The following is a 12,165-nucleotide window of genomic DNA, read 5'->3' on the forward strand; positions in this document are numbered from 1 at the left end:
TTAGGAAAGCATCTAAATGATTTTTAACGTTAAGTAGTTTATTAATTAGATGAATTAGGTTAGATTTTTTTGAAAATTTCTTTTTGGGTAGGAGGGTCCATGGGGGGCAAGCTACCCTTGAGATCCTATCTACTATATTTATTAAAAATATTATTTATTCATAAAATATTAATTAAAACTCTATTCTAAGTTTCCTATTTGATTCTGGATTTAGATTGGATCCACTATCTTTGAATTCTAATTTATCATGAAATTCAATTTCAAGTTAAATTTATTAAAACCTTTAAATTCATTCAAATTTATATTTTGAATTTTCATTTGCTTCTGATTATATTTAATAAAAATTAAATAAAATTCTTTTTTATTAATTTAAATAATTATCAAAATTTTACAGTCTTACACTCACAGAAATTTTTTGCCCGTGACAATATCATTCCCTTTGAAAAATATATAACACCAAATCCTTGTAGCCGTCTCAGGTGATCAAGACTCAAGAGAAGCAAAACAACCCCTTCTCGTGACTTCAATATACAAGGCCATCAATCTTCCATGAACAATTGAATACATGCATAGAAAATCAAATGGACTGCAACATGGGGTTTGCACTAAACAAGCGAGACTCACTGCGACGGATGTTGCAGCCTCACGTAGTCCTCATAGAATCGGTAGGAGTGGCTGTCGTCACGGTGTGCCGTGTAGGCAAAACCACCATGGCTGGAGATGTCCAAACCGGCGACCTCCTCATCACGAGAGATCCTCAGCAGGCTCAACTTGTGAAGCACGTAGAAGAGAGGGCCCATGGTCAAGCTCACCCATCCCACAATCGCCAACACCTCAACCACCTGGGCACCAAACAGCCTCCACCCACCCCCCATGAACACCCCGTACGGCCGCGACACCGAGCTCACACCGCCCGAGTAGGCCTGGACCACCAACTCTTGCTTGGCGAACAACCCAGTGAACAGCAGGCCCCACGCACCGCACCCACCGTGCAACTGAGCTGCCTCCAGCGGGTCATCCAACCTGAACCTCGCGGCCAACATGTTGAGCCCCATCAGAACCCAGGCCGCAAAGAACCCGCACACTATAGCGGCCCACGGCTCGACCACGGCGCACCCAGACGTGATCGCTACGAACCCACCCAAGAGCCCGTTGCATGCGTCCAGCGCATCCCAATGACCAATAAGCACCCGCCTCCCGAAAAGCGTGACCAGTCCGGCTGTTGACCCGGCCAACGTGGTGGTGACCGCGGTTCGGCCAATCGCTGTCCAGTTCCCTTCCGACGTGGTGGAAGGGTACGACACCAGTATCTTTACGAACGAACCCGGGTTGAACCCAAACCAACCGAACCACAACAAGAACGTGCCCATGACCACGAGGGTCGCGTTATGACCGCGCATCGGCACGGGCTTACCCAACGCATCAAACCGACCTACTCTCGGACCTTCTATGAGTGCACCCCATAGGCCCGCAACTCCACCTACCAGGTGCACAACACCACTACCCGCGAAGTCAATCGCACCAGAATCAAAAAGTAGCCCACCTCCTTTGTAGCTGGGGCTAGCCCACCCACCGGTCGACCAGACCCAGTGTGCCACTACCGGGTACACGAACCCAGTCAAGAGAAACGAGTAGAAGAGATAGGCCACGAACTGGGTGCGCTCGGCAATGGAGCCGCTGGTTATGCCGGCGACTGCGATGGCGAAGGCCCACTCAAAGAGGAAGTAAGAGTAGTCGAAGGTCTGGTTGGGGATGTCATGCAGACCGAAGTAGGTGGTGCCGATGAAGGGGTTGCCGGTGCTGAAGGCAAAGCCGAAGCCGAAGATGTAGTATGAGAGGCTGCCGACGGCAGCATCGATGACATTACTAAGCAGGATGTTCATGGTGTTCTTGGCACGAACAGAGCCCGCGCAGAGCATGGCGAAGCCGAGCTGCATAATGAAGACGAGATATGCAGAGAAGAGGAGGAAAACAGTGTTAATGGAAGATGTCGCACTGCTCTCCCAACTCTCCGCCATTGATTTGCTTCTTGCTTGCTGAGAGAGAGAGAGAGAGAGAGAGAGAGAGAGAGAGAGAGTTTTGATGAGAAGGCGAATCTGGTTGGTCTTAGACGCTTTGAATGGTAGATGTGGACTATTTGTACTAATTATTAAGTTCGGGTTGATAATGATAAAGCAGCTCATTAAGTATGATAATTAAGATGATTGTATGAGTGGCTTGTTTTCCATTTGATGGAGGAGTGCACGAGATAATGCTCATCTTTTAAGCTGGTGGTCAGGCTTTTATTGTATCCAAAGAAAAAGGGAGATATTTCCGAGGCTGGATGGATGGGCTGCTAGTTGAAGTCCTGGGATTATGGATTTGCTAGACCAATGGTTGTGCAAGCATGACAGCTAGTGTCAAGCTTGCAGTTGGGTTTCACTCATCCCCCATCTTCTTTCCCTTAGATCTTATGATGCAAGTTGTTTTGATCAAATCAATGACCCAATAGCTAGATGGATTCAACATAGTCTATTCATTGGATCATATTTTTGTCAATGAAAAAATATCATCTTTTGAATGTTTGGTGGTAAAAGAAAAGCACAGACAACAAGTTCATGAGGTCATCATATCCAAAGTGCGTGGTTCTCCTGTTTCGCTCATCTCCTATTTCTATTAATGAGGGAGAGAACAACTCATGTCGTTAAATTGTTGGACAATATGACAAGCAGGATATTTCTGAGCAAGACAAAGCACAGGAAAAGATATATGGATTTCAATTCTCTTTCCTGCACTTTCCAAATTTCCTTTGTAACCACAGCTATCTTGGTTTAGTTTCACTCTAATCGATTCAACTATATATATGCACGAGTTGAGTAGACAATTTTTTTGTTTTGTTTTTTGAAAAAGAAGAATTATATCAAGCAACATATACAGATTCCAGATAGAATATGTACATAGAAGAGAGATATAGTTTACGAGATCAGTGTGCCTACAGAGACTGCACTTATCTGGTAAAAGTGACCTAGACATCACAAGTTCGAAACCCACAAAGACTTTCCTTGCTGCAAAGGTTGAAGCTGGGTGTACTCCATTGTGGGCAAGTGAGACCTTAAGAGTTTTATTAACTGCAAGCTTTGCCAATGTTGAATCGGTGGTTAAGAAAGGTTTTACTTCGACCTAGCTCAAAAAATAATAATAATAATAAAATACATGTACCAGACTCGACCATAGAATCCTTGTCCAATCATATAATCATGAGAATTTGGCTTATATAACCATGAGTATCTATCTGACTAACTCTTAAAGCGGGGATCCGAATGTGCTATGAACAGAATTTCATAAGTTATATCACAAATTCGTACTTAACTTCCCTGACATGTACTATTTAAATTTTAGAAGACTAGCTTAGCAATTTTCATTACATGGCGTCGAGGTATAAGACACGGATAGGGGTGCAAATAGGGATGGCAGTGGGGCGGGGCGGGGGACAAGGTCTCCGCCCCCGCCCCGCCTCAAGATTTTATCCTCCACCACCGCCTCCATCCCCGTCCGGGAATGGATTTTATCCTCCATCCCTGCCTTCATCCCCGTTTCATGTCCTCCATCCCCAGTTCAAACGGGGATTAGGCGAGGCGGGGCGGAGATATTGCGGGGAAAAGTGGTCGGGGAGGGGATGAGGCGGGGATCATGGCGGGGACGGGGCGGGGCGGGGAAAAGTGCACGTCCATCCCCGCCTCCACCCCCGGACGGGGATGGATTTTAACCTTCGTCCCCGCCTCCATCCCCGTTCCAAACGGGGCGAGGCGGGGCGGGGCCGGGCCTCGCTTTCCCCCGGTCCACTGCCATCCCTAGGTGCAAATTAGGGGTCTCAACGGGTTGTGTTTGGTTCAGAGCAAGGTAGAACCAGACCCCAGACCTGATTTTAGATGCTGGTATAGGGTCCGAACCCAGGTTCAATTGGACCCATCATAAGAGACAACATACCCGGATCCTATAAAGATTACATGAACCATACCGGGTAAAATAAAGTTTTTTAATTATCATTTTTACATTGAATAATAGTAAATCTTTTTTGGAACTCGGGTCGGTTTTGGGTCTGGTATGAAATTTCACAAACCATACCCGGTTTCATATATTAATCGAACCCAAACTTTTGGGTTCAACCTGAATTCTAATCAGACCTTATTTATCACCAAACCCTGACCCTATAGGGTTTGGTATGGGTTGGGTCGGGTTGGTCCGGGTCAAACCTGACCCATTGACATTCCTAGTGCAAATAGATAGGATATGAGCTGGATCATGTCAGATCTAAACCTGGATCTGAAAACATAAAATAGGTTCAAATCCAAGTCTTGATGTGAATGATATTTGATGAGGTAGGGTAGAATCCGAAACCAAAAGAAATATGATATTATTGCCCCCCAAAAAAAACAAGTTTTTTCACGTAAAAATGCAACCACGTCAGATTTTATATGAATCTGCAACAGGAAAAGCTATATCTTGGATTTGGATTTAATAAATGAAAATCCCGATATATACATAGCCTTAGATATAGGGGTTTCTCTCATCCTTTTTTTCTTGAGATCTAAGAACCAGTTTTAAGAAAATGATACCAACCATATTGGTTCTGTACGAATTGCAATACGTCAAGTCAATCCGGAGCTGGCGTCTAGCTTGGGCAACCCGAGATCCAATGCCATCTGATTGCTATTGAATAGGTGAGGTGGGGTATGGATCATCAGAATGCTGTCCATTGTCCAATCAACTGCATCCACCTCAGGAAAGATGATGGTCACCCAATCTCATTGTGGGTTTTTTTTTTAGGCAAGGAAAAGTTATTTGCTGGACAATTTTTTCAGGAAATTATTCTCATTATATTTCTTAAATACTATAAAAACAAAAGCATGGGTAGTGAAGGCCAAAATTTTTATTCTATATAACTTTTTCTCAAATGGCACATTCATCGTGTCTTTCTTGAATGAAATTATAGATTTCTTTGGGTATTTGTAACTTTTTTTCCCAAAAAAAAAAGAAGGAATGTATTACTTACATGCATGGCACTTGTCCAATTTTTTGCATCCATATAAGAAAGATTGGCATATCCTCAAAATATCTCTCTCTTAATATTTTCAATTACAAACCCTTTTTTTTTTATAGGCGTCAATGCCAACCAAAGGTGAAGCCCTCCCACTTTTTTGCCGTTAAATTGTGATAACTTACCTTCCTCAACTACAAGTGGTATAAAAAGCTATTTTTTGCTTCAATAATTTTGTTCATATATATTTCTAAAATGTTTTATTTTTAGATGTATACATATTGTTTATTAATCATATTTTTATCATAATAAAAGTTTTTAATAGAAACTTATTTATCTAGAGTCTGCATGCTTGTTTCACTAATGAATATAAAAAGATTGAACAAAAGTATGAAAAAACAAAAAGTATATAGAATTGAGATTAAAATGACAATAAATAAGCAATTTTTTGAATATGTCATGATTCTATCACTAACTAGAAATCCTATGAAGTTTTTAAAAAAAAAAACAGGAGGAATCGAGCTTGCAACTTGAGAGAAGATAGGTTATATTGGAGCTAAATCCTGCATGGTTGATTCAGGTTTTGGATGTCTTTCACAATAGCAGTCATGATCATATCCAAAAGGCTTGGGTTGGATTCATGACTGATATTTCTGTCTAAAAACTGGATCCGAAGGAAGGTTGGAAACTATGTCACAGAGACACGCCATTTTGGCTGTGGGTCACTGGTGAGTGGTGACACAGGCAGACATGCTCAGACACGCTGACATAGACACCGACAAGTACATCATTATTTTAATATTTAAAATAATATTGTATTTTAGTTTAGTTTTATTTCAATAAAAAATCATTTTTAACGTTAAGATGTTCAAAAAATAGTTTTTTATTGATTAAAAATTAAAAAATTATCTATCCTCATGTCTCATTTCTTCAAAGAAAAGAATTTCGAGCTTTCAGAGTCAAGTATGAATCCCGGGTCCTCCAGTCCACGAATCACTGTGACATAGGTTAGAAATGAGGGTTTAGCGTGCAAAAAGCAGGAGTGGATTACCCCATTGAGGAGAGGTGGAAGGAACTGGGGATTATGCCTAGGGGTGTCAATGGGTCGGGTTTACCCAGACCGACCCATAACCAACCCTGTAAGGTCCGGGTACAGTGATAAATAAAAAGACCCAATTAAAACCTGGGTTCGGACCCAAAGGTCCATGGAGTTGGGTATACAGCAGACCCAGGCCCAGGGGCGTAGCTAGGATTCATGTGAGGGGGGGGGGGTGCAAACAGAAAAAAAAAATTGGTGTGATAGTTTGGGGTTTGGGGGCAGCCCCCCGAAAAAAAATTGAGATAAAATAAAAAATGATTACAATTATTAATAAAAATCTATTTCATATGGACAAATCAAACTATTTGCTGCAGTCAGGGCTGGGCTGGATAGGACTGAGCTTTTTTTTTTTAAAAAAAAAAAAAAAAACTGGGCTAGGAGGCAACCCCCCTCCGCCTATGCCCAGGCCCCAACCCGAGTTTCAATTATGACCAGCAAATTTTTAATGTAAAAATGATAAAAAGTAATATTTAACGGGTATGGCCCGGGTTTAGTTCATCATGTAGTTTTTATCAGGTCCGAGTATGGTTTTTCTTATGGTAAGTCCAATTAAACCTGGATCCAGACCTGATACCATACCCAAAAATTGGGGCCAACTTTGGTTCTACTTGGGTCCGAACCAAACCCTACACTATGCCTGCTGAGATTTGGAAGACCACGCCAAGTTGGTGGCCTTTCTACGACCGAGCCTTAAAAAAAAGACCACACCAACCAACCAAGTTGGCTAGGTGCGAGTTGGCCGGTCAATGAGGGCTCATTCTTTATGGGCCTCCACCTCCCCCACGTTATCAAAGGTTGGCTGCGTCCTACCACTGGCACATCGCCACCTGGGCTGAATGTGGGCCACAAAATAAAAGAAAATTTGAAGAATCAGCGGCCACGTTTTCATACTGAACCGATAAGGCAGGGATAAGGATCAGACGATGAAAGCCGTCAGATGGATATGGTCTGCTTCACCAACGGCTCACGATCACAACGCGAGATAGACCTCCAGTACACAAACCACAAGCCTCCATTTCAACACCCCCCCCTGCCAAGAACCAACTCCCAACTCCACTCAATTCCAGAGCCCAACAATGGCTGCTGCCACCACCGGAGCAACTTCCACCTTCTTGGGCAGCCGCCTGCACAACGTGGGGGCCAACGGCGGCAGGTTCCAGGCCAGGTTCGGGTTCGGGTTCGGCGGAGGGAAGAAGACGGCGAAGAAGCCGAAGAAGGTGGTGTCGGACCGGCCGCTCTGGTACCCTGGAGCGAAGGCGCCCGAGTGGCTGGACGGCACCCTCATCGGCGACTACGGCTTCGACCCCTTCTGGCTGGGCAAACCCGCCGAGTACCTGCAGTACGAGCTGGACTCGCTGGACCAGAACCTGGCTAAGAACGAGGCCGGCGACATCATTGGCACCAGGTTCGAGAGCAGCGACGTCAAATCCACGCCCTTCCAGCCCTACGGCGAGGTCTTCGGCCTCCAGCGCTTCAGAGAGTGCGAGCTCATCCACGGCCGTTGGGCCATGCTCGCCACCCTGGGAGCCCTCGCCGTCGAGGCCCTCACCGGTGTCACCTGGCAGGACGCCGGCAAGGTAGGTTCATTTCCCCCATTGCATTTGCACCCATTCGTTCTACTTCTTCCACAAGAGGGAGCTAGGAACGGTACTCATCTTCTTCTTTCTTTTCTTTTATGGATCAGGTGGAGTTAGTGGACGGGTCGTCTTACCTGGGGCTCCCTCTTCCCTTCTCCATTTCCACGTTGATATGGATCGAGGTGATCGTGATCGGGTACATCGAGTTCCAGAGGAACGCCGAGCTGGACCCGGAGAAGAGGATATACCCCGGTGGCCCCTTCGACCCACTGGGCTTGGCCACCGACCCCGACAACAAGGCACGGCTTCAATTGGCGGAGATCAAGCACGCTCGGCTGGCAATGGTTGGGTTCCTGGGCTTCGCCGTCCAGGCAGCAGCCACCGGCAAGGGTCCCCTCAACAACTGGGCCACTCATTTGAGCGACCCACTCCACACCACCATCTTCGACACCTTCTCTTCCTCCTCTTAATTACAATCAGGAAGATATTCAGATCAGAGGCCCATTGTACTCTTGCTTAAGACTTGAGAAGAGCTGCTGTACTGTTACTGTATTTTCCATCATGTAAATCACCAAAAGCTTTTGCGTCATTTGATCATATGCGCATGTGTTCTGCTTATTTAACCACCGTGCTTCGTGATTTCAACCAATGAAACCTCTTAAAAAATCTTGGTTACCCTAATGCAAATTGAAATAAGAAAATCTCAACCAATGCAACCTCTTAAAAAAAAACCCTACAATGAGCAATTATAGGAAGCACAAGAAACTCCAACTCTAAATCCATACAACATGACTAAATCTATACTATATTCTATATGTGAAAATATATCATGGTTCAGATAGAAAAATTATATGACTATATAAAAAATAATCTATAATATTAGGGGTGAAAATTGGGTCAGGCTGGTCGGCATACCTCAACACGAACCCGACCCGTTTATTAAACGGGTCGTCTGTGGCAAACACGAACCGACCCATTTATTAAACGGGTAACCCGACACGACATTGTTAACCCGTATAATAAATGGGTCGGGTCGAGTAAACGGGTTGGCGGGTCGGGTATGAGTAAACGGGTTGGTTGGCAGATTAGGGTCAGGTAAACGGGTTGACCTGCCCGCCTAACCCGTTTATTAAACGGGTTGGCATACCCCTAACACGAACCCGACCCGTTTATGACACGAACCCATTTAAGCCAAACCCGAACCCGGCGAAGAAGCAGGTTGGTGGGTCGTGTCATATTTTCCCATCTCTATATAATATATATGAAAAACCTCATATGATGATAAAAAAATCACATGATTGTCATAAATAACTTAATTATAGCATGTGTGAAAACTTGTTCTTGAAGTTGGATGATGAAAAAACTCATATGATTATGTGGAAAATAATTCATAACATGTGAGAAAAACATTAATGATATAACCCAAGAAATTGCACATGGTTATTCATGTGCATGTTTTATTATGAAATGGTATGTGTGATACATGATGCACCAGTTATGATATAATGTGAATGTTCTTCTCGTATGGCCAAGTGAGAGATGTTGAATTCAAATTTTAGATCCAATGTGGCCATAGAGTTTCACACTAAAACTCCAAGTGACACCAGGTTGGTTGGCTTATTAATGCAAATATATGATAAATGATTATATAACTTTATGGGATGCTTGTAACTTAAAAATGGTTATTGAGGGGGTTACTAAATTTTATGGAGCACTATCTCTAATTAGTAGTGGATTAAATTCAATCCTCAAGAATGCCTACAAATGAAGACCATAATTATGACAGTCAATAAGGCATGCTCAGTTAGAGGTAAATTAGAATAGCTCAACTGATAGAGCATGTGTTTTTCACATAGACGAAGGTTTGAGTTCTTCTAGCACATGCCTCATTCAATCCAATGACTCAATCCATACCAGATTTTTGAACCACCAGTTTCAACAACTTTAGGGTTGAGAAACTTATGACTATAAGTAGGTGAGGGATTTAGAAGTTTAATCAGAGTTTTGAGATAAGATAAATTCAGTTCATTTGAATTTCAATCATGTTACTCAAATTAAGATCAACATTTTAAGTCGGATCTCAAATTGATTTGATTCAAAATCTCACATGATTACATTTTTATGTGATTTTTTTAACAAATAAAATTGGTATTTTAGAGAGCGGCTATACACCCATCCACCATAACCTAGCTTGTCTTGTGAGAACCTCTAAAACCCCAAAACGACAAAGTCAACAAGGGTAAAAATCGAATGCAACAACAGTCAGACTCCTATACACCCATCCACCGCAACCTGGCTTGTCCTGCAAGAACCCCTAAAACCCCAAAACGCAAAGTCAACATGGGTGAAAATCTAATGTAGCAACAGTCGGACTCCTAACCCCAATATTCTCCCTCACTCGCTCTCATCCATAGATGATATTGTTCCCCAAACAGATCAAGGATCTAGAGAGCGGCTAAGTGCCATGGCTACGTTACACAGCCAAACACATGGCACATTTTATGTGGGCCACATGCAATGTTGTCATGTGATGAGCTAGTGTCGCGTAGTCATGGCAGTTATTCGCTCCTTTGATCTCACCTCTTGTTCCTCTCTCTTTCTATCTTTAATTTTTTTTTGGGAAGTCAAGATGGGGTTAGGTAGACCCCACCAGTTACATTACATACCATTGGGTTTTGAACTTGCAACGTTCAAACATATGGTGACATGCACTAACAACTCCTACCAAACAAGTTGAATCCTCGTTGGTAAAATTGTTAAAGAGAAACCATACAACTCTGTAACTCTCTACCAACAGGGGTTCACATGGTTGATAGGAGCTAATATATGATATTCAGTTAATTATTATCCTTGAAACTCTATCTATATGATGTTTGTAGATTTTCACATCATTAGTGAATTTAGCGGGTCTCTTATCTTCAACAAGGACTACACGATAGTCAGAGTAAAAAGATAAAACTACCTCCAAAGTAGATCTCTATATCGACATATACAACCTACCCTTAGATAAACCTACTCTTATGGTGGTGGTGTAAAAAGACAAATCTATCGTTATATGAGAAAACAACAACAAGACCTTAACATTGTCATCTTGAACCAAGTAGAATATGAAAGTGTAAGTGACAAGATACAATGTTCAATTACTTATTATCTTTGTAATTTTAACTATACGATGTTTATGGGTTTTTCTAAACTTTAATTATCATTAGCAAACTAAGTGGGTCTCTCATCTCCAACAAAGACTTCACAATGGTGAGAATAAAAAGACAAAATTACTCCTAAAGTATATATTTATGTCGATGTATACAAGGTGTTATGATCAACAAGAACAAATTTGAAAAATATGGATAACATGATATGATGTTAATCAATATGTACGTTAGTGATGAATATTGTTAGAGATTGACCGAATAAAATTCAAAAAATTAAAAAGGTACATGGTGGCAGGGTAAAAAAACAAATCTATGACAAAATAATAAGAAAGACATTCATAATGCCATTATGACAAAATCAAATGTTGAAGTGTCATTGACATGATGTTCAGTTACTTATAACTGGAAACTCTAATAATATAACCCACGTGGGTATTCACCATACTTTAGTTTTGATATAATCGTTTTCAACGAGTATTTTTATTGATGGGTAGTATGAAAAAAAATATGCAAAAGTGATAAATAGCAAGTTTATGAAACCTTAAATTTTAAGAAAGTTTTTTAAATATTTTTCCTAATAATTTCTGTTTATATAGAAGGACTGGACTGATTCCCTATCACGATGAAATGCGCCTTCTCAATCCAAATCATGCATGTAATTTATTATCTTTAAACTCACATTTATTTCTAATTTTAATGCCATGCCCTCTTTATTCCAAACCGTTAAAGAGATGACCTCTCTTAACCGGTTCGAATATTTTCATAGTTAAAAGATTATGGTCACTAGCTTTCAGTATTTATCTTATATTTGTTAATATAAGTCATGGCTAAGCGGACATAATTTGTGATCTGTTTACTTTTTTTTTTTTTAGCATGGCTTGAGAAAGAGAGAGAGAGAGACGATTTTGACATTAAATCCTGACCTCGGGTTTTCAATAAATTATAAAGTGACGTACAAATAACACTTTGTTTATTGAAAGATATGATACACTAATGCCCAAACAATTTTAAAATGGCATTCTTAATTCCTAAGACACATGATAAAAATGGCAATTTAAAAAAATGTTATATAGAATCCAATTTTTGGCACTTGATATTTCTGCTTTTAAAATATTTAGGGCATTATTTTCTTAACCATGACAATTTAATTACATTACTGCAGTGGTTGAAATCACAAATTTGGTCATTAATCTATTTTTTTTTAATAGTCTTTGTTAACCTAATACTAACGCGACTTAAACACTTTTCTCCTGCAGTCACCTCCTACCAATTCCAGCCCTTTTTCTATGAAGTGATTATTTTTTTCCTATGAGAAGTTTT

At 41.5% G+C, this 12,165-nt stretch overlaps 2 protein-coding genes across 2 annotated transcripts; one reads left to right on the forward strand and one right to left on the reverse strand.

Moving 5' to 3' along the window:
* Positions 1-344: 344 nt before the first annotated feature.
* On the reverse strand, positions 345-2,103 carry LOC149828116 (ammonium transporter 1 member 3-like). Its single transcript, XM_090016764.1, has one exon. The coding sequence runs from the start codon at positions 2,016-2,018 to the stop codon at positions 621-623; it is 1,398 nt and encodes a 465-aa protein (XP_089872890.1). The 5' UTR covers positions 2,019-2,103; the 3' UTR covers positions 345-620.
* Positions 2,104-7,131: 5,028 nt separating this feature from the next.
* Positions 7,132-8,290, forward strand: LOC149828117 (chlorophyll a-b binding protein CP29.2, chloroplastic-like). Its single transcript, XM_090017391.1, has 2 exons — positions 7,132-7,693; positions 7,801-8,290. Exons 1-2 carry the CDS (start codon positions 7,193-7,195, stop codon positions 8,161-8,163), a joined length of 864 nt encoding a protein of 287 aa, XP_089873517.1. The 5' UTR covers positions 7,132-7,192; the 3' UTR covers positions 8,164-8,290.
* Positions 8,291-12,165: the final 3,875 nt, after the last annotated feature.

The sequence above is a fragment of the Nuphar pumila genome, chromosome 9 (assembly GCF_984573655.1).
Source record: "Nuphar pumila chromosome 9, dmNupPumi1.hap1.1, whole genome shotgun sequence".
Taxonomy (NCBI): Eukaryota; Viridiplantae; Streptophyta; class Magnoliopsida; order Nymphaeales; family Nymphaeaceae; genus Nuphar; species Nuphar pumila.

Excerpts from the sequence above, each read along its gene's own strand:
- LOC149828117 (XM_090017391.1), top strand. The coding sequence starts at position 7,193 with ATGGCTGCTGCCACCACCGGAGCAACTTCCACCTTCTTGGGCAGCCGC. Across the intron at positions 7,694-7,800 it reads CCTGGCAGGACGCCGGCAAG|GTGGAGTTAGTGGACGGGTC; the intron begins GTAGGTTCATTT and ends TTTATGGATCAG.
- LOC149828116 (XM_090016764.1), bottom strand. The coding sequence starts at position 2,018 with ATGGCGGAGAGTTGGGAGAGCAGTGCGACATCTTCCATTAACACTGTT.